A 21,983-nucleotide genomic window follows, 5' to 3' on the forward strand; every position below is an offset into this window, starting at 1 on the left:
GAGGAGATGATGGAAGGAGGGAAGGAGATAAGGACAAAAAGGATAGGAGGAAAGAAGGGAGGAGAAAAGGAGAAGGAGGAAAGGAGGGAAGGAGGAAAGGAGAGGAGGAAATGAGGAGATAAGGAGGGAGGAGAGGAAGAGAGGAGATAAGGAGGAAAGGGAGAGGAGAGAAGGTTGGAGGAGAGGATGGAAAGGGGAAAGGAGAGGAGATAAGGGAATGAGAGGAGAGGAAGAGGAGGAGAAAAGAAGGGAGGAGACGAGGCGATCAGTGGAGAGGACAAGGATGGAGGAAAGGAAAGAAGGAGAGGAGAGAAGAGGACAGCGGAGGAGACTGGCTGCTCCTCTGGCGCCCCTCTGAGGACTAAAACGAGACGCGCTCACTGCAAATGAATAAAACGGATCGTTAGTTAACAATATCATAAAATCAATATCAATTCTGATTATTCGAAATCAGTATTTAAAAAAAACTCACATCTTCAGTTAAGTCGATTAGATGGCTGACATCTGTGGATCTGAATGATGTTGAAAAATGTAAAGTGAACTACAAAGGATTAACTGTTTAAAAACGAAATAAATCAATAGGGCAACATATAAAAAAAATAGCTGTCGTATAATTCATATAAGACATCAAGTTTTATTGACAAGAGTTCAGAGGTAATTCCCCCCCCTAAAATAATTCAATTTTTCCTCTATATTTTTTGAAAGTTTGTAAAATCCGACTTTTAAAACAACAGAATGTCCCTACACACGAACGCATCATCTGCCGTCCGCCATCATAATAACACACGAAGTGCTGCCGTTTCCGAGCTGTCATTGAACGCACCGTCTGTCAATTGGAGTAACCTGCTCCGGTCTGCGTCAACAGCCGCTCCGCCGTGTCCGTTTGTTTGTCGGGTGAACTCGGCACTTCATCCGTGGCGAGCCGGTCGACCGTTTTAAACGTCCACGCAACTGTCCGGTGAGTGCACGGCGAACGCGTGTTTTATTCTCAGCTAAGTTAGGGCAACTTGCCTTGAAAGCTTGCCGTGTTAGCTTACGTGCGAATACAAAATTACACCCGATACGTCCATTATCGGACACGAGTCCATCTGTCGCAGTTCTGCCGTCTCTCGCGGTGGCTGGAACCAAACCACCGCTCACTTCGATCATTTGAAGACCCTAAACGTTATTGAGAGCCAGATTTATAAAGGATCTAGAATGCAATATTTGATCACACCGGAGAAATCATCAAGTCGTGCAAGTGGTCCGTGATCTGGCCGTTGATGGAAGCAGGGTTTCCCCCGCCGTCAGCTAGCGACAAACGGATGCATTAAAGGTTTCCGAAAGAGCGTCGGGTGCCAGTGTTTTGATCGAAATTCTGGACTTTATTTTTCTCACACAAATGAAGGTGTTTCACGTCGTTTAACGTTGTCTTTGAATGTACCCGTTAACGTGTAACCCAGACGTTTCCCCGCTCGCATCCTTCATGCGTACCGTTATGGTGCCTACGAAAGCAGCCGTTAGCTTTCTGACGTTAGCCGTTAGCATGCTAGCCCCGCGGCTAACGCGCAGCTAGTTTGCTGTCGCTACGCCTGCAAAAACAAACAGGTGATTTTTTTTTTTCATTCAAAACGCCGGGAATGTGCGACTGGAAAACCACTGGCCCGCTGTTAGCTTACTTATGGTAAGCAGCTCCAGGCATCCGGGCGAACAGAGAGGCTGCTGTCTGCCTCACTGAAGTGGGTTAGTGTTTTGCTGCAAATGGTGCAGATCTTGTGCAAAGATCAGCAGATACTTAAAGACACGACAGGACTTTAGGAATGAATGAATGAACTGTAATAACAATGCACCTATTCAAACACATTTTCTCACATCTCTCAATCCTGTGTAAGTTGTTTTAAAAAGATAACGTGTTCATTTTTAATCACTGACAGCTCTGGCATTTTAAAACAAGGGCTGCATTTACCCTATCAGAAATGACAGGGATATATAAAAAAAAAAACATCAACAATAGTGGAATAACTTCTGAACAGCGGCAGCAGCCACTGCAGTGAGGGCATTTGTCCAAATAGCGGGAATAAATGTGAAGTTTTTGCTTCCAGACTGTGCATTTAGAGATGGGCGATGTTTTGTCAAGCCAAATGTACGACACCGGTGAATCCTTGGACTTTCAAACTTGGTGGTTCATCTGTCACATTTTAAGAATGCTTGCTGTCAGTTTCACATTCTCTTGGACGTGCCCCCCCCGATGGTTCTTATACCAAACAACCCTTCAGGCCGATGATGTAAACGCTTGCCTCAAATGGGGCCACTATTCTCCCGTCTTTATCCTTCAGCAGGAGAACCGTGTCAGAAAGGGTTTTAAAACAAGGGGCAAATATCCTGCTAAGACAAAATTCAAAAAACCCTGATCTAAATGTCAATTTCAATAATTATGATCGTAACAGAGCTGCTTGGCTTTATCGACTCTCCTCCGCTGTCAGAGGCTTGTGAGTGACAGGTGTGTCACGTGATCACGAAACAGGAAATGCAATTTCTTTTTGCTTTGGCGTTGTTTTTTTTTTTAACCTTTATTGAACACAAACAAACAAACAAAGATGGCTAAATCCAGTCGTTCATCAATCACATTTAACTGACATGAGGAAACTTTTGCATACAATCAAATTTCTGTAAGAGTATGAGAGCTGTGTGGAAAACATTGTATAATTTGAGAAACAAACAAAAAAATGAAAAAGAAATGGCAAGGGGAATACAATGTGTGTTTAGCTTAATGGCTCTGAGAGAATATCATTCATAAAGAGTTATATATATTTTTTTTTTTTCAAGTTTTAAAGATTTTTTTATATAATAAAATCCTTCTTATAGAAGGTGAAATTGGGGGGACATTTTTGCATTCTGTTTTTGTGTAACAAAAATAACATTGACACAGAGTTCATCACAAGAAATGCAAATTTGCAGCCGCTGGATGATTTTGCCCGTCCCTCGTCTGCCTCCCCAGTCTGATGGTTAAACCGCTTCTTTGGTTGTAGACGGTGTAAATTATTTCAGCGATTTTTCTCCTCACATTATTTATTCGCAGATCCGACTCGGTGTCGCGTTCTCATTTCGTAAAAAGAAAAAAAAGAAACCCAAACAAACCCACGATCTAATGAGAGGAGACGATGACTTCGCTGTCTGGGAAAAACAAGCGCCTTCCTCTGAAACTCAGCCCATCCGGTCTGAATACTGATTCCGATAGCAGTCAGGAGTAGCTGCGGGGAATAACTAAAACATCAAACAGCAAGTGTTCAGAGTTTTCATCCGCGGATGCGACGGAAATTCAAAGAGCCGCCGAAAGCAGAGCACATCCACCGTCGCCGCCTGCATTCCCTGGCATCAGTGGAGGAGACCCGTGGAATTCTGCTCCCAGGCTCCGATCCACGGGGCCTGAAACCACACTTGGCACCTTTGGTCCTGTCACTGTGGAATTTTTGAGACAAGAACAGGAAATACGACGGGGATACCAAATTAGTCAGTCACTGACTTTGACTTTATTTACCTTTCATTGAAACTTAGTCTCCCCATTCCAGTTATTAAGAACAGGTTTTTATTAGCGCCACAGACACGCAGGCATGCAGACATTTATGCTTTCGGGTGGGAGAGAGATCTGACACCCGCCAAAGTCCGGGCCGCTGAAGTGTGAACCCGCTCGTCTTCACTGCAGGTATCCGTCGCACTTTTCTGATCTCCATGGCGATCAAAGCATCAACAACTCCATCGTGTTAAAGAATGATCCCTCAACAGGCCAGGGCAGTAACCAAATCTTTACCCAGCATCCCTCGGCAGGTCATCTTACCACAGGCTTGGTCTCCATGGAGACCAGTGGAGGTGTGCCTATGTTGGGTTTCACCTTAGTTACGCTGACAGGTGGGACTCCGTCATCACGTGTAAAGCATCCACCGCGTTGTCATGTCAACCCCGTCGAATGAATTATGGATGCTTTAACTTTGGCGGGGAGAAAGCGGAACCAGAGTTTGGTGGCGCAGTACTTACGCACAAAAGGACGAATTAATATGATTCCCGGTCGGATTATATGAAGATAGATTCTCTGCTAAAAACACTAGTGGATTGTATCCATTCTGCAATTAACTTCCTGGCCAGAATGCACATTTTCTGGCCATATTTTAACGCAATATTGGCCATTTTACATTCGATTTTCCCTGGAATCAATTCTGAATTCATATAAAGTAGTCAGTACAATAAATTACGTCATTTATATATACATATAAATATGAATAAAACCGTCAGCTGCAGACCCTGAGGAGAATGAAGCAATGAATATTTTACACAAGCTTTATTATGATTATTATTTTTTATATATATTCATTGTATGTTTTTCAATTGTGATTGTCTTGCTCTGCCTGACTTTGTTCAAAAAGTAAATGTGTTCACACCTTTACGCCGTTCAAATTCACACCTTCATCTCCGCCTCTGTCAACGCGTAGCTTTCCTTTCCATGCGGTCATTTGTTATTAAATAAACTCGGCCGGAGGAAGACGAGAGACGAAGGTGTGAATTTGCGGTGCCGAAACCCATGAACCCTGGGAATGCCGGTTCCTCTGCCGGAGCCTTTAATAGACGAAGGGAGTGACTTTATGAGACGTGACACCTTTTTGTTTTCCCGAGTACAGAGTCAGCTCTCCTGTATGTACAGGGCACACCCTCTTGACACACAAACACACACAGATTCCGATCTAGTGTGCCGTCACTCTCGGTGGCTCTGCGCGGAACGAAGAAGGCAGATTAACATCGCGTAGGGTGAGGTAATCCCGGCGAGGGGTCGTCCCCGCTACCGTGGGACGCTTTGTCTTCTGTCCTACGCCGGCCGGAGTTTGACCCGGAGTCCCTGCAGCATCGTAAAAACCCGTCGGACCGGCCAAGACACGCCCTGTTCCGCTCCGCCGGCGCTCTCGAGTGTGAGATCGTATGAGGCCTCGTCTCCTCCCTGCAACTCCGACTCTCCGTCCACGTCGGACTCGACCTCGACAGAGTTTCCCCGTCATGGTGGTTTTTGCACAGTCAGACCTCATCGGTGCGAAAATACAACCGTTCGGGCCGTAAAGAAAAAGGCATCAGTAGTTTTAAAAAAAAAAAATCTCCCCGGACATCACAGAGAGATCACCGATTCTCCTAGAAGGAACTTGAATCTACAGTCTGATTTCGATAATGGCGGCATTCGAAGCTCCCATCGGCGATCTCCGTCTGAAAGCCTGCAGAAAAGTGGCGGCCGCCGGGATCGACAACTCCGAGATTTGTGTTTAGGAATGTTACGAATGTCTTCCTGTTGTCTCTGCAGGCTCAGAAGTTTCTCCTGGACGCATCTGTCGACTCGCTCTCTTGGTTTTCACTCACCAGCTGCTCCAGTCCTCCGGCCTACATCCACAGCTATGGTAACACACACACACACACACACACAAACACAAAATCCTCATTTTGTTCCCATCCGTTTCTGTCGATAGCCAACAATCGAAGACATTTCCTGTGTTTTGGCGGGTGTGTGTTGTCAGAGTGTATGATGTCAGAGAGCAGCTGCCATGGCCTGCAGCGGCGGTCAGACTAACGCTGAAACTCTGGAGGGCTTCCATGAGGTGAACCTGGCCTCGCCCACCACCCCGGACCTGCAGGTAAGGCCAAAGGTGGGTGATGTTTCCATAGATAGCAAATTCTGAAATATCAGCGGCCTATTCGACCGAGAGGTCAGAGGTCATGCTGTTTATTCCTTATCCCCGCCCGACAGGAAGTCACCTTTGCTCTCCTTCGTCATCCGTATCAGTTACTTATTTACTTCCTGCAGAACCAAGCGGAGCAGCGGCCCCCCGCCCGTCACAGCACCCCGCCCACTTCGCTGTACCGCACCCACTCGCTGGGAGCGCCCCCTCCTGGCCTGCCCTCCTCCCTGCGAGCCGATCAGCTGCCCACGCAGCCCGTCTACTCCACGCCGCGCCACAGTCACAATGGGAGGTACGTATTCGTGTCGTGCGAATAGGGGGGGGGGGATCAAAATGATCGGCACAGCAACGGTAAATGTTTACCTCGCCATGGAAACCCTTTCCACAGTGTGCCCGGCCTGGAGGCGGAGCCCGCCGACGCGAACTTCCTGTCCAGAGAGGATGGCGAGGAATGCGGCGCCCTGAGCGACAGCCTGTCGAGGCTCCGCAGCCCGTCGGTGATGGAGGTCCGGGAGAAAGGATACGAGCGGCTGAAGGAGGAGCTGGCAAAGGCGCAGAGGGTAGGGGGGGTGTGCGCTCGCATACGCACTGACGGGCGCGTAAAACCAACCCGGAGTGTGTGTGTGCGTGCGTGCGTGCGTGCGTCCGTGCGTGCGTGTGTGTGTGTGTGTGAGAACCACATCCTAACATCTTTCCGAAGCCCACATGTCTAATATTAACATCATAACATTTTTCATCTCAGAGCATTTTAAGCTTATTTCTTTTTTTTTTTTTTTTGTTCATTTTAATTTAAATATAATTTTTAGTTTGTTGTTTTTGATTTCCTCATCTCTTTGTTTGTTGCTACCGTGCCATAGTTTTACATTCACGTTTTCATTTGTTGGACATTTTTTGTTGTTGCGTGCGTGCTTGTATGTATGTATGTACGTACGTGTGTGTGTGTATGTGTGTGTGTGTGTGTGTGTAAGGAGCTGCTGTTGAAGGATGAGGAGTGTGAGAGGTTGTCTAAAGTCAGAGACCAGCTCGGCCAGGAGCTGGAGGAGCTCACCGCCAGCCTCTTCCAGGTCGGTGTGTCCCCTCCCTTCACACCCTTCGTCGCCCTCCCCCTCCTCTTCCTCTTCCTTCGAGGTCACGACCCTCCAGAAACCGGTTAGAAAGACAAAAAATTTAAAAAGGGGAGTTGGGTTGCGGATTTCTGTCGGGGGACCTCTCATTTCTCCGCTCGGAGCAAGTCACCACCTGACTGTCTGATGTCTTTCACTCAGTAAAGAAATGAAAAACACACACACACCCACAAGCCTCTCCGGGAGTATCTTTAAAAATTGTTTTTTTCAGTTTCCCTACTTCGTCACGGCTCCACTTAACACAGGAAAAGCAGTGAATTTAGCTTTTTACGCGAATGTAATTACAAACAAACCCCGCTTTTATGCCGAACTCAAAATAGTCGTACGACTAAAACGGCAGATTCATAGAGGTTAGTGTTCGCGCTGTTTCGGCAAATGGAGGTGATAACTCCAAACCCACGGATCCTCCCGGAGTCGCTCCGCTCTCGCACAACTTCTCCTCACGTTGACCCCCCCCCTCGCCTCGGCGGGCGTTGTGTCGACGCGCGTCTCCCGTCGCGATCAGCGGCCAGTTAGCTGCTTTCGGGGCGAAGCTTTTCCCCAGGTGTGTTCCATCTGTGCTGCTCTCTCATCGCCGTCCAGCTTCCCTCGCTGTCGTTATCCGTCGTCGGGTGACCGAGGACCACGCGCAGAAATAATTTCGTGTTTGTGTGTTTGTCCAGGAGGCCCACAAAATGGTCCGAGAAGCAAACGTCAAACAGGCAAACGCAGAGAAGCAGCTGAAGGAAGCCCTGGGCAAGGTGAGCGCTCACCGCAGCACCCGCCGACTCGATGTTTTTCCGCGTCTGTGTGTGATCACGTCATCTTTAAACACGTCTCTCCCATCTGTCGCTCAGATCGACGTCCTCCAGGCGGAGGTCCAGGCCCTCAAGACGCTGGTCCTCTCCTCCCCCACGTCCCCGGTGGGGGAGCTGCCCCCAGCAGGGGTGAAGACCCCCTTCAGGAAGGGCCACAGCCGGAACAAGAGCACCTCCTCCGCCATCATGGGGACGCAGCCGGACCCTTCGGCCACGCAGCCCATTGTACGGGAGTGTAGAGAGGTGGGCATCCCATAATAGCAGTCTTGGAAAAAGAAAAAAAAAACACATCCATGGAAAGTAAGTGTGTGTGTGTGTGTGGGGGGGGGTGGGGGGTTGCAGGTGGACTCTCAGCTGTTCAGCGAATTCAGAGCCTGGAAGGAGGAGCCGACGTTGGACCGCGGCTGCTGCTTCCTGGAGAGAGTTTACCGTGAAGACATCTACCCCTGCCTCACCTTCAGCAAGAGTGAGGTACTCACACACACACACACACACACACACACACACACATCACCTGGAGACACCTCAGCTTGATGTCCCCGACTTTCGCTCCTCTGTCCCCAGCTGGGTTCGGCCATCTTGGAAGCGGTGGAGCAGAACACACTCAGCGTGGAGCCGGTGGGTTTCCAGCCTCTGCCTGTGGTCAAAGCCTCAGCCGTGGAGTGCGGCGGACCAAAGTGAGACACCCGACACACTCGCACACATATACACACACACACACACACAGCACGTTAACATATAAAGGCGCCCACACTTGTTTCACCTGGCCTTCAAGCTTTCACTCCTTCACCCTCATCTCTCCATCTTCCCTCATTCTCCTCCTCTAGCGGGCGAAGGGCGGAGCTCGTCACGTAAGTCTGAGTCCCCCCCCCCCCCCCCCCCGATCCACCAACCACCCCCACCCCCACCCCAGCCCCACCTTCATTTTCTCCTTTTTTTATTCCCCCCTTCCGCCCCTCCTCCTCTCGTCCCAAGTTCATCGCAGATCCTGACCAGATGAACCTGACAGCAGTTCATCGTCTCTCCTCCTCTTCCTCCTCTGCCTCCTCTGCCTCCTCTAGTCCTCCTCTCTCTCTCTCTCTCTCTCTCTCTCTCTCTAGGCTTGTAGTTTTTATTTCTGTGGCGCTTCAGAAAGACAAAAACCCAGCAAAACTCTTACGTGTTTTTTTTTTGTGCATCTCTGATAGAAAATGCGCCCTCAGCGGTCAAACCAAAACCTGTAAGCACAGAATCAAGTTTGGAGACTCGTCTAACTACTACTACGTGTCTCCCTACTGTAGATACAAAGTGAGTGCACACACACACACATACACACACATGTAAGTACACATATTCATTGTAGCAGGATGCTGAATTTGTGTGTCTTTGTCTCAGATCACAGCAGTGTGTAACTTCTTCACCTACATTCGCTACATCCACCAAGGGCTGGTCAAACAGCAGGATGGTGAGGAGCATGCACACACACACACACACACACACACACACACACACACACACACACACACATACAGAATGTAGTCAGGTATTTATGTAGATTTTAAGAGATATTGTCAATAAAGACAATGCGCAATAAAAAATTGCTTGATAAATTCATTGCCAATACTTTGAGAGTTTCCACTTTTTGCATATGTTTATACTAATTATTTATTGTTTATAATCTTTATTCCTCTTTTAATTTATAGTACAATTTTAGATTTCTTCTTTTATATATTTTATATATTTACTGTTGCACATTATTATTATTATTATTATTATTAACTATATCTAGTTCATGATCCACTTTTTGCTGTGTGTGTGAAATAAAAATTTCCCCACTGTGGGATAATTGATATTCTATTCTTCTATTGTAAAACCTTGTATTTCCATAACTACAAATGCTTGCAACCAGTTTACTTCTTTTATTCCACTAATGCCTTCTGATCAATAAAAGGATGAATTTTGATTGATTGATCGCAGCGGAGCAGATATTCTGGGAGGTGATGCAGCTCCGGAGAGAAATGTCCTTCGCCAAACTGGGCTACTACAAAGACCAGCTGTGACCAATCACAGCAGACTCTGTGCTGAAGCCCCGCCCATCCCAGTCTGCTGCCCCCCCCTTGTGTGTGTGTGTGTGTGTGTGTGTGTGTGTGTGTGTGAGAGAGAAAGAGAGTGTGTTTTCAATCAGTGAAGCTGTCCGACGCGTTTCCGTTGACTTGGGATTCCCAAATGTGATCTTTGTTATTGAAAATCACTCCAGAACTTTGCGACCTTTGCGGAGGACGTCCCACACGACATTTCCCCGTTGAGTTTTTTCCGTCTGCTGTCCCCCCGAGGGAGCCGGAGCGTCCGCGGGAGGCCGACCTCCTGCCCGTTTACAGACAGGCTTCCGGTTTCTATCCAAAAGGTCCGGTTTCCAACGAGAGGGGTCAATGATGCAACCTCATTTAGAAATCTACATCCTATACCTTCTTGCTCTTTGCTAAGAAGTCCAGCTGTAGCTTCTGGAATTGAACCAGAACCGGATCCAGAGAGGATTTCCTCCGGAGTTAAACCCTCAACTGCAGCCCTTGTTTTTTCCAGATCGGGCCGGACGGCGATGCGACAGCCGCGATATTTTGAGGAGAGAGTGGAAATATTGAGCACGAAACTAAATGTCTGGGATAAATCTGTTTGAGGTAAATCTTCAGTTAAGAAAGAGAATATTTATTTTCAGAATAATATAAAATGTGATTTTCCTGTTTCTATATTTTTGGGAATTTATAGTTATGTCCTTCAAATAAAATCCGCTCAGCTCCAGATTTTCCTTTTATTATTCACTAACTTATCTTAATATTAACCCATATTAAGTTCACCTGCTGAAGCAGACAAAATACTGAAGAAATGGACGGGAGAAGGAAAAAGATTTATGTAATATTTAATTGTATTTATTATATTTATCCTCCATATTTGTCCGCCCGAACCGGGGCCTTTTATCCGCTTTTTGCAAATCAACCTTTTTAGAAAGCTGAAACCTTCAAAGTCAACAGTGTGAGAAATTAAAACATTTCACTCTTTCCTCAAAATATTGCAACTTTTTCTGTTTTTTTTTTTTTTTTTATTGCAACTTAAGCCATTTTCAGAAAATGACATCTGAAAATATCATGGCCAATATTGGTTATGTTGTCCTCTCAAATAAAAAACAGTTTTCGTTGTAACGATTTTTTTCTAGGGACCTTTTTTTTTTAATATCCTTGTTTTGTTTCCTTGGTTACCATGGTAACCTCTGGATGTTTGTTTTCAGATTTTCAAAGTTCCCACGTAACCATCCCTGAAAGTTACGACCAAACACTCGATTCCTGGTGTGTCTTTTTTTTTTATGACATTGTCCTTTATTTGACTTTTATTTAAAATGTGCAGGACTAAAGGAGAGACCTGAAAAGAGACGTCCGGCTGAACGCAATGATAATCAGAGCTCCTGCATTTCTCCAAATGTTGTCTCCGTTCGCAGAAAAATGTGAATTTGTTCGTGTCTTTCTGATTTCTTTTTATTGTGAGGCGTTAAAAAAACTGTACGTTCAAACTTTGGGACACTGGTTCCCGGCTGAAGGGAGGAATATCCAAGTTTATCTAGATATCACCAGAATAAAGTTGTAATTTATTAAGAAGAAAAAACAAGAAAAGAAAATTAAGTTTTTCTTGTAAAACTGTCAGATTTCAAGAGAGAAAAGTAAAATGTTTTTACAAGGCAGGCTTGAGTTTGTCCACACGGCGAAACCTGAAGTCTTCAAAGTAAAACTTTAATCTCATTAAATTACAACTTCATTCTCGTTACTTTCTTATTACAGTCAATGATTTAAATACCTTGAAACTTATTTGTTCTGTGACACTAATGTCCTGGCATCTTCTGATATTTGTGTTTCCAGGCTGCTCTTTATTCAGTCAACCAGGAGACGTAGGTAATGAACCGTTCGGATGGAGTTCTTTTTCTTCTACTGTATATTTAGATCTTTCTCTCTCTGTACTCACTCGAAGTCAGTGTCACTCTCCCAGTTTGATTTAGTGCCTTTTTTCTCTCAGACACTCTGAAATAAAAAACAGTGATACCTCTAGATGTGGTGTAGTTTGTCTCACATTGCGTGGAGGTCAAAGCCCACACATGTGCAAATGTAAAAAACAAAACAAAACACGGTATTACTTGAACTTTATCTGTATATTCTGACATGTCAATTCCTGTTTTATTAAGATTTTAGCTTGGGATAGGATGCACCTGATGGCTGTTGCAGGACGCGCCCCTTCCGGAAGTTTAATCGTATTTGACCACGCCTCCTTGTAGTCCACTTGTAGTCCTATTCCTAATAGCTAGAGATATATAAGACTTTCCAGCTGACGCCACAGCTGTCAAGTCAACTTTATTGTCAATACTGCCATTAGTTCACACATACAGAACATTGAAATAGCGTTACTCTAAGACCCACGGAGCAAAAGTTAAAAAAAATTACGATTTTGCCTCAGAACGACAATGAGTTATGCTGAGGTAAATTTGGTTAGAGTGCAATTTTGTTTTCAAAGAGAAGTACCGAGGTGCAGTTGCGAAGAAAATAAAGTCAAAATCTATATCAGTGTACGCCAATTGAGGTGTTTATAACCCTTAAAACCGTAAATAATTTAAAAAATTGTGTTGTGTCTGACCGGTTTCTCTTAATTCCCTCGTAACTTTGCGTCAACTGTCTAAATATATGTTGCACTGCATATTAGCGCCCCTGCTGGCCTGGAAGGGTACTGCAATACCGTGACGCCTCCCGTTGAGTTGGTCGTCACTGAATTGTATGCGTTGCATTTACCGACATTCGCGCTCTTTTTTTGATAGATAATCTACCTTTGACTGTAATTACATCGGATTTTTTCACGGACATATCGTACAGAGATGTAAATGCCCAGGGGATAACCTCGTCCACATGATGGCGCTAAGCAATCTTTACGTAATATGTAGACTACCATTAATTTCTCCCACGAAGAAGACCAGTGTTAAACCTCGTGAAGCGGGAACTGTCAGCTCACTATGATGGACTGGTACTCTTTTTATCAAAACATTTTCATCAACTTTTATACGCTGTAACATGTATTTATGTGTAAACTGCGCTTTTCTGCGGTGGTCGTCTGTCTGTAACTTAGCTTGTTGGTCCTTGTCAGGTTCGCTTACTGTGTTAGCCGGGGCTAAAGATGCTAACGCTGCTAACGCCTTTGCACAAAATGAGTGGACATGCTAATCGGCTAAGTGCTACTTGTAAACACTGAGCAGAAGGAAATCTAACGTAAATAGCAGTTACAGATTTGTGTTGAGGACAAAGTTTTACGATTATTCGAATAAACAGATCTTTAACGTAATCGATGACTATGTTGTGAATTCGCGTCGTCAATACAGTTTTCGTGAGATAGCCGTCTACAAAAACAATGTTTAAAAGTAAGTCATCGACCTATTCATGACTGTTATCAGAAGCAAAACGACTGATCTTCTCTTAAAGAAGTAGCGGTTGAAAAATCGGTCATTCTAGAAATAGAAACGGCAAGTTATTTCTTACTTCACGTTGTCAACTGATGTCAATAAAAGAGAAAAACCAAAATGAATCAGATTGAATGCTCTCCGACTTTGTACCACAGCGCCAAGTTACAAAACTTGTGCATTTCATGCCGAAATTATTTATATGCCTTGAGACAGATGGCAGATAAGAAGAACTTTTATTTGATGATATTACATAATTGACAGAAGTACAGATTTACAAATGTTTAATTCTGGACATTGCATTTTTTGTCAGATTTGCATGATATTTTACTTTTCGCTGTGAATCTGTCATGCTTATTCAGGGGGCAGAGTGAGCTTCTGTCTCCGGTGGTTCGAGATGACGAGGTCACAGTCGCCGCCCGCCGGAGGAGGAAGAAGGTGGCCTGTATCCTTAAATGCTGAGAAACCAATTTTGATAAACCTTATTACACCTATAATTATAAGTGAAGTAAGTGAATCTGAGCCTTGTTAAAATGAGAGGACAAGATAAAGATGTAAGAACTAACTTGCTTCAGGTTGATGGATCGGATACATGATGTTTATCAGAAAAAAATGTAATATTTTAAAAGTCCCTTATTTTGTCATGTCATTTCTTGCAGATTTTTAGTTTCAGTTTTTATTTCAATAATTATTTTCAAGATACATTCTGGCGCAATTTCTACACGCGCCTTTTTCCTGAATTAAAAAAGAAACAACGTATAAGTGTTTTGTCGCCGTTGTGCATGGATCCATTCGGAAACCTCGCTGTTGTTGTTTCCCTAAACGTTGCTCTCAGTCCCGTCACCTGGTAGCCCTGTGGTTTCCATGGTAACACCAGCTCGCCCCTTGCAGAGGAACACACCTGCCTCGCTGTTCAGACAGGCTGGTAGGATGAGACATCGACCCAAGCGGCCTCTAAATTCAGATAGCGATCTTTACTGATTATTATTGATCATGAGTCAATATCCCTTCTCCTGTCTTTCCCTCTCTCAGTTACTCCCAGGGTCACAGATGTTTCCTCTATTTTGGCGCCGGCAGGTCGAACGCCTCGATACATGCACACACCCAGACACACACTCAGCAGCCTGGTGAGACATAAAACACACAAGGTCTCGTTGCTTTCATAGGCTGATTTCCGTCGGATCTGTTCATTAGTTTGGGACTGATCTTTTAGTTTTTGTGCAAAAAACTGTCTCAACCAAGAGTTCACTAGTTGGCACTCAGATGTCCCTTTATTAAATGTCTCATTAGAACCTGGACGACAGCGACTGGACCGTCTCCCCTGTCTCGGGTTTGGAGAACACCAGCTTCTTCACGGACGACATTTCTAACCTGAGCTCGGCTCTGCTGAAGGAAGACGACCCCGGAGAGGCCGGTGAGCGGATCAAACCCCCCACACACACACATACACTCTCGTCGCCCTGACGAGCTGCCCCTGTTGACGCTGCAATTTTTCTCCCTTCCAGCGGCAGCCAGCCTTTTCCCCGAGTTCCTGACGTCCTTTCTGAAACACTCCACGTCAGCAGTGTTTGACCTGCTGGACGATTACCAGACACTCTGTCAGGACAAGGTTTGTGTGTATCAAGAAACTTGGATTTAACAAGAGTGAATATTTCACCCTGATAATGATGACTGGGATGATTTGACTTGATGATTTTGGACTGCTCTTATATCAAGTCATTCATTTTGCAAATGTCTCCTCAGACAACCTTGATAAGATTGTTTTTAAAATAATGTGGAAAAATGTCAAATTCGGTGCAGCAGCGTCTGAGTGGTTGGATATCTTGACGTGGCCCTGTGATTGGCCTGTCCGGGTTAAATCCCGCCTCTTTCCTCAGCGAGCGCTAAGACTGGCTTCTTACACATCAGTACTGCAAGCGAATGGCCTGAGAGTAATATCAACATGTGTTTTTTTCAGGCCTTACTCATGTTGTTGAAGCATAGAATTGTGGTTGTCCTCCCGCGTATCCGCTCACCTCGTGTGCCCCCGCGACTCAGGTGGAGGTCCTGCAGTCGGTGGTTCTCAGAGCGGGTCAAAACAGCAAGACGGCAGGAATCCGCTGGCTGCTGCAGCAGGAGAACTGCACCTGGAGGCTCATCGGCTCCCTCTACAGGTACCTCCGTACCCCCCCGACGTCCCCCACCCTGGCCGGGTCACCCGACTGACCTCCCGTCTGTTCCCGCAGGGACCGGATCCAGTTGGCCCTGGAGGACGACATGATGACAGATATGGTGGTGAGTCCCGGCCTGCATCTCGACAGTAAACCCTTGCTCTCGTGCATTCACGTGTACGTGTGTCTGTCTGTGTGCGCGCTCAGGCTCCATGTGAGAGCGAGAAGGTGGTAGTGGAGCAGCTATTCCAGCGAGACGCCGTCATTCGACAGAGTCAGGTGAGGAGCAGCTCACACATGAACGAAGAAGAAACCGCTAGTGCAAATTATTAGCCTTTTTTTTTTTTTCTTAGCGAAAGTGTAATGCTTGTGTGTGTGTCTTCCTTGCAGCTGGTGGTTGACTGGCTGGAGAGCATAGCCAAGGATCAGATTGGAGATTTTTCTGACAACATTGAATATTATGCCAAAAATGTCTGCTGGTGAGTTCAGCACTCAGACACGGTTGGTCAAGTTAGCGAATGGCAAACTAAATTTATAATTTATATCCTCTGTGTGTGTGTGTGTGTGTGTGTGTGTGTGTGTGTGTGTGTGTGCGCGTGCGTGCGTTTGTGTGTTTGTGACACAGGGAAAACACCCTCCATGCGCTGAAGGTGAGGAGGAAGAGCGGTGCTTCTTTCACTGTGCCCCTGGTCACTGAACTGGTGAGGAATGCCAAACACACACACACACATACAAGTCTTCACAGTGATTTACCATAATATCCGGACGATAAGCCGCAATTTTTTTTCACTTAAACAACGATGCGGCTAATATATGGATTATTTGGGAGGTGGCTAACGAGATTCATGCTGCTAAAACATTTATCCTCGTCACATCGGACAGATGAAATGAGCGGAAAATTCTGAGTCCGTTCAACTCCGACACCGAAGAAGACGACTTTGACGGTTTTAGTCAGGAGGAAACCCAAGATAGCGATCGGCTAAGCCGGTGCGGCTTATATTGAGTTGCGCTCAATAGTCCGGAAATTTCGGTATTCATTTATTGAGCTAAATCGCATACTCTTTTCAAATCAATTGTGAGCAAAAAAAGCGAAAGAAACATAAAAAAAAAAAAAAAAAACAGCAAAAAGTAGTGGCATTTACATGAAAGAAATTTCAATAATAGACCTAAAAATCCAGCGAGAAATTGGCCAAGAGAAAAGCATAAACATAATCAAGAAACTACAGATACCAAGATATATGTATTTAAAAAAAAGATTTTGATGTCTAATTATTGAAATTGCTTACTGCTTCGATATAAAGTTGATTTTCGCGCATGCTCGCAGGACCCGGACGCCCCCCTCCGACAGCAGCGTCCCCTGGCGGAGCTGGACAGAGAGGACGACGCCCGGCTGCTGAAGAACCTGTTCACCCTCATCAGAGCGGGGATGACGGAGGAGGTGGAGACACGCTGCTGCTCCTTGTCCCGTCAGCGCCGGGGGGAACGTTTCATCTGATTTGCTGTTTGCGTGCGCAGGCTCAGAGGCTGTGCAAGCGGTGTGGACAGGCCTGGAGAGCAGCCACTCTGGAAGGCTGGAAGCTCTACCACGACCCCAACCTGACCTCAGGTAACCTCCGACATCCCCTCAGCGGAGATGGATTGTACACCGCCGAGAGGACGGCTACGTTTGAGCCCCCGTGTTTCCGCTCACCGCAGGAAGTTTGGAGCTGCAGCCTGTCGAGGGAAACCCTCACAGGGGGATCTGGAAGGCTTGCTGCTGGAGGATGGCGGAGGAGGTAACACACACACACACACACATACACACGCGCGCGCAATAATGACAGTAATACCTTGACTCACAAGTTTAATTGGTTTCCGACTGAGCTCGTAACTCGACTCGCTCGTACGTCAAAATTACATTTCCCCATTGTAAAGAATTGAAACGCTTGTCGAAATCTGGACTTGAATCTCATCGACTGAAGACGTTCCACCCCCTCATCTGAGAAGCCTCTTCCGTTCTGAGTTCTCCAGTTGCAAAAACAAGATGATTTCGACAAGAATTCACCATGACATGGATGACCGGGAACCTCCGCAGACAAATTGAAATGCTATTAATCCGTTCCAGCCCCCCGGTTTTGTGGCGTGATTTTAAATAGGAAAAAAAATCGCTAATGTTTTTCATGATTTTCTACGTCCACTTAGCGGTGGGTGGCGGTGCCGGCTCGTTCTCAATTGCTACCTCACGGACGGCTGCGGTCACATCGAACACTGTCAAACGCTCATTCCGCTCGCTCTCAACTCATGCCGCCTCGTGTCACGACGGTGAAAAAAAAAAATCAACCGAGCGACGGCTCTAATCGGAAACTTTGTAAGGATACACACACTTTTTATGTCAAATCTTTGCATTCTGGTTGTTGACGAGAGCGGGATTTTCCCTCGTGAAATTGACAACCAGTAACTAAACGCACCCGAATGACCCCCAGAGAAGTTGAGATCACACGCTTGTTGTAAAGACGCTGAAAGGAGCCATGTGTTTCAGGAGCAGCTGAACAGATACGAGAGGGCCATCTACTCCAGCCTGAGCGGGAACCTCAAACCGGTAACACTTTCTTCAAAACAAAAATGTGACATCTTATGTTCCGAGATTTGCGGTACAGTGAGAATCTCGCCAAATATTTCTTTGCACGTCACACTCCAAGCTTCCCGTCAGACTATTTAAAATCCTCAAAGACCCTCTTGTACTGCTGTTGTATTTTCAGTTCGAAACCCTTCTCGACACCCAGTGTGTTTTGGGTTTGATGGTCGTATGTGTGTGTGTGTGTGTGTATTTGCAGCTCCTGGCGGTGTGTGAGTCCTGGGAGGACTGTGTGTGGGCGCACTTCCGAGTGATGGTGGACACGATGGTGGAAAAGGAGCTGATATCCTCGGGGATGGCCCACCAGGCAGTGGAGACGCTGCCGCGGGAATATCTGGAGGCAAAGTATGACATAGACAAACACACACACACACGTAGAACTTCAGTATTCATTGAAAGTTGAACACACACACTCACCGGCCCTGACCAATGAAAGCCCCTTGCGGTTTCTCTCTCTCTTTCAGTTGGACCATGGAGAAGGTGTTTGAGGAGCTCCTGGCCTCAGACTCCAAGGTGACCCGGGATTTGATCAGTGAATGTCGAAGTCAGTTCACTGAAAAAGCTCTATATCCACCTCTGTGTGTGTGTGTGTGTGTGTGTGTGTGTGTGTGTGTGTGTGTGTGTGTGTGTGTGTGTGTGTGTGTGTGTGTGTGTGTGTGTGTGTGTGTGTGTGTGTGTGTGTGTGTGTGTGTGTGTGTGTGTGTGCGCGCGCGTGTGTTTACAGAGGGTGTTGGAGGAGACAAAAGAACACTACCATGTCATCCAGAAGTACGTCATCCTGGGAGACCTGGATGGTAGGAAACCCCCCCCAAACACACACACACACACACACACACACACCAGTGATGGCGATGACCCCTGACCTTGTCAATCATGTGATTATTGCATGCTGTTCAGGCCTACTGGAGGAGTTTTCTGATTGGCTGACAGCCTCCAAGGCCCTCCCCTCCCACCTGCTCCGCTTCATCACCCACCTGCTGTTGTTCTTCCGCTCCCTGGGTTTGGCCCTGAAGGTAAAAGCCCTAAAAACAAAAAATGTATTACGTCTCCTGGATTCTTCTTCTCGAGGCTCCGGTATGTTTTAGAAAGTTTCCAGATGTTTTTTTTTGTTTTTTGTTGACGCCGCCTTGGTCTCCCCTTCCCAGGAGGAGGTGTACATGGACGTGCTCAAGTCCTACATCACCCTCCTGATTCAGGACCAACAGACAGACCTGGTGGCGAGCTACGTGAGTCAGCTGCCCTCCGAGCTCGCCACCACGCAGTACGCCACCTTCCTGGAGACGGTTATCCACCCAGAGCTCCGCCCGCGCTGCCTGCAGCTCGCCACGGACGCCGGTCTGGATGTCGCCGCGGTGACCAGGCTCGTGGTGGAGACAGTGAGAGAGAGCGATGACGTAGAGTTCACCCACCACAGCCAGACGCTGGAGATCGCCACCACCAAGGTACGAGAGTGAGAGGCGAGGAGAAGAACGGGAACGATTTAAAATCTTTAAAATTATTTGAATGTCGTCTGTCCTGACAGGAGGACCAAAAGAAGATTGACATTATTGACTGGCTGCTGTTTGACCCCGCCCATCGATCGGAGGCCCTGAAGCAGTCCAACGCCATCATGAGGAAGTTCCTGGGTATTTTCTTTCGTCTCGACCTTCAGAGCGTCCTCCTGAAACGTCCTACGAATTGGACCCCGATGCATTTTCCCGTGTCCTCCTCCCAGCCCTGCAGAAACACGAGGCCGCCAAGGCCGTTTTCTCCAAAGTCCCCGATGATTCCATCAAGGAGATCTACAGCCAGTGGTCAGGGGTGGGTCAGACCACACCGCTTCCCGCCGAGGACGAGAACGCCGTCAGAGAGCACCTGTGCATTCGAGCCTACTTGGTATGCTGTTGATTTGAATTGCTATATAACAGTAGTCCCTTGCCAAATCGTGTTTTTTTAACTCTTACATATCTAATTTTATATCACATATTTTTCACTGTATCGCAGTTTTTTGCGATTTTTTTTTTTTAATTCTTATTTATTTATTTATGTTTTTATATATAGTCATTTTACTGTAAAAATAATTGAAATAGGGACTTTTGAGGTGATGACCAACCAAAGCATGGTGTTCTGTGTCCTGGGCTCTGATTGGCTCAGCGATCGCAGCATCATTCTCTGCATCTCCTGGGATTAGCACGCCTCGTCCATGTCACATCCACATGCGATCGCTTGTAGTGTCACCCTGCGTTGTATTTGAGTGTATTATATAAGAGGTGTTTATTGAAGGCCCCGCAACCGACTGGAGGTCCAGGGTTTTTGGAATGTAACCTTCATGCTAAATGAGGAACTCTCATACTTGGAAGACTTGGCGACGCAGTCCCCGCCAAAGTGTCATCAGCGTGCAAACCCCAATAATCCCAAGAGCGTCTCTGTTTCACAGGAAGCCCACGAGGCCTTCACTGAATGGTTCAGCCACAGCAGCTCGGCCCCTCAGAAGCCGGCACCGGCCCCCGGGGCCAAATTCACAGAGAGGGTGGCAAATGAGATGAGAGAGAAGGAGTACCAGGTACATGCAAAATGAATTATCATATGTTAACTGCATTTTTAGGAGACCTGATGTGATTTAAAGCCATTGTAGATTTTATAGAACATGAGGTGTGTGTATGTGTTTCAGGCCTCTCTGTCTGCCTGGTCCAGCCACCTGGAGGTCCTGACTGAAGACGTGAAAGAGCGGATCTACAATGTGCTGCTGTTTGTAGACGGAGGCTGGATGGTCGACACCAGACAGGTGAGCGTTCGCTGCGACACAACTTGACCCTCTGAACGTTTGAGAAGGAAGCACGGGTGACATCAGGAGCTTCTGTGTTGTGACGTGTTGAGAGGAACGGGTCAGAAATGTCGCTTTTAAGCTTAACGTGCTAAAGCAGATGACAATTGAATTTCAGTGTCAGTTTTATTGGAGAAAAAGGTAGGAAATGTTTCATGAGATTACTGTCATAATATGTATAAAACTTGATTCTCCACGTCTGGAAAAGCTAATGACTTAAGTTCCAGCCGTGATAAATCAAATGTATTGTTAACATCCCTGAATTAGATCATCAAACCTCTAACTGGTAACATTTTCACCTTTTTATTGGGAGCTTAGTGTCAGCTTTTCCCTATTTCCTGTTCTGTCAAAGCTCCAGTGAGTGGGAGCGATCTGTAGAAAATTGTGTTTCGTGACGTCTCAACTCCGGGTCTGGCGCTTTTCGTCGTGTCGGCAGGACTCTGAACCCGATTCCGAGCGGAGCCACCAGATGGCGTCGCTGCGCTCTCTCTGCCTGCCCCGCCTCAGCTTCCTGCTGCTCAGCGTGCTGCAGAACTCCTCCAGGCACCAGGAGGCGCTACGGCTCACCGACATCATCTCGTCCGACCAGCATCAACTCTACCAGGTAAGCGGAGACCCTCCCGACGGGATGGATCAAGCCGGTGGTTTGACTTTTATGGACAATTTTATTTTCTTCTCTTTTAAAAACGCAGGTTTTCTCCAAAGAGGAGCTGAGGAGGTTCCTGCTGAAGCTCAGGGAGTCGTCTCTGGCTCTGTTGGACCGAGGACTTGACCCGCTGGGCTACGAGTTACAGCCATGAAAGAAACTCACACACACACACAGCAGTGTTTGAATAGATTTTGTATTTTGTGTTTTTGTAATTGCAAAATAAAAGCTTGTTTGTCCTCCTGTAGCTCAATGTGTTTCTTTTTCTTATTACTGGCAGAGTCAAGCTATGATTGCATCTGATCAGCTGATCAGATTCCCGGGCTGTGACAGCATTTTATCCCCTTTTTTTTATTTAAAAATGATAAACAGTGCATAATGAATGTTTGTGAGAAACCTATGGCATATTAGAGTAAGAGAAGGAAAAAAACATTAGAATTAGGATGTGAATATTTTGAGCTAAGAAGAACTAAGAACTCAGATTGATAAGTGAATTCATTAATGTATCATAATTGCTTCTTAAAAATTTTAATTTCTTGTTTTTTGGTTTTATATGTGGTATAAAGTAGAATTCTTTTCAAAGTCAAGAGTTGTAATTTGTTTTCATAGCATTCTTGAAATTATTGTAACAATTAAACCAAATGCTTTCATTAGTTTACAAGGAATATGTATCAACAGGTGCCCAATATTTTACAATGTCGAAT

General features: G+C 46.1%; 2 protein-coding genes across 9 annotated transcripts; both read left to right on the forward strand.

Annotated features, from left to right (window-relative positions):
* Positions 1–829: 829 nt before the first annotated feature.
* rab3ip (RAB3A interacting protein (rabin3)) lies at positions 830–11,678 on the forward strand. 7 transcript variants are annotated; one of them, XM_086146520.1, is made up of 14 exons: positions 830–958; positions 5,315–5,408; positions 5,526–5,654; positions 5,813–5,979; positions 6,076–6,247; positions 6,656–6,751; positions 7,474–7,551; positions 7,648–7,851; positions 7,951–8,079; positions 8,173–8,285; positions 8,436–8,459; positions 8,796–8,895; positions 8,983–9,052; positions 9,565–11,678. In XM_086146520.1, the coding sequence occupies exons 3-14, from the start codon at positions 5,553–5,555 to the stop codon at positions 9,645–9,647; spliced, it is 1,338 nt and encodes a 445-aa protein (XP_086002646.1). In that variant the 5' UTR covers positions 830–958; positions 5,315–5,408; positions 5,526–5,552; the 3' UTR covers positions 9,648–11,678. The 7 variants fall into 7 exon arrangements, with proteins under 7 accessions (XP_086002646.1, XP_086002648.1, XP_086002649.1 ...); XM_086146522.1 differs by having other exon boundaries at positions 5,526–5,642; XM_086146521.1 differs by lacking the exon at positions 830–958 and adding an exon at positions 4,718–5,050.
* An 826-nt stretch (positions 11,679–12,504) lies between these two features.
* On the forward strand, positions 12,505–21,526 carry nup107 (nucleoporin 107). 2 transcript variants are annotated; one of them, XM_086146530.1, is made up of 26 exons: positions 12,505–12,636; positions 13,429–13,511; positions 13,902–13,991; positions 14,099–14,193; positions 14,357–14,480; positions 14,572–14,675; positions 15,104–15,219; positions 15,292–15,340; positions 15,424–15,495; positions 15,607–15,695; positions 15,842–15,917; positions 16,541–16,654; positions 16,732–16,822; positions 16,912–16,991; positions 17,735–17,794; positions 18,030–18,175; positions 18,295–18,343; positions 18,555–18,624; positions 18,728–18,843; positions 18,976–19,272; positions 19,353–19,455; positions 19,545–19,705; positions 20,247–20,372; positions 20,481–20,594; positions 21,070–21,237; positions 21,326–21,526. In XM_086146530.1, the coding sequence occupies exons 1-26, from the start codon at positions 12,626–12,628 to the stop codon at positions 21,431–21,433; spliced, it is 2,712 nt and encodes a 903-aa protein (XP_086002656.1). In that variant the 5' UTR covers positions 12,505–12,625; the 3' UTR covers positions 21,434–21,526. The 2 variants fall into 2 exon arrangements, with proteins under 2 accessions (XP_086002656.1, XP_086002657.1); XM_086146531.1 differs by lacking the exon at positions 21,326–21,526 and having other exon boundaries at positions 20,986–21,211.
* The last annotated feature ends 457 nt before the right edge of the window (positions 21,527–21,983 follow it).

The sequence above is a fragment of the Fistularia commersonii genome, chromosome 5 (genome assembly GCF_037954325.1).
Source record: "Fistularia commersonii isolate RoL2024-O1a breed Wild chromosome 5, RoL_Fcom_v1.0, whole genome shotgun sequence".
In the NCBI taxonomy this organism is placed as follows: Eukaryota; Metazoa; Chordata; class Actinopteri; order Syngnathiformes; family Fistulariidae; genus Fistularia; species Fistularia commersonii.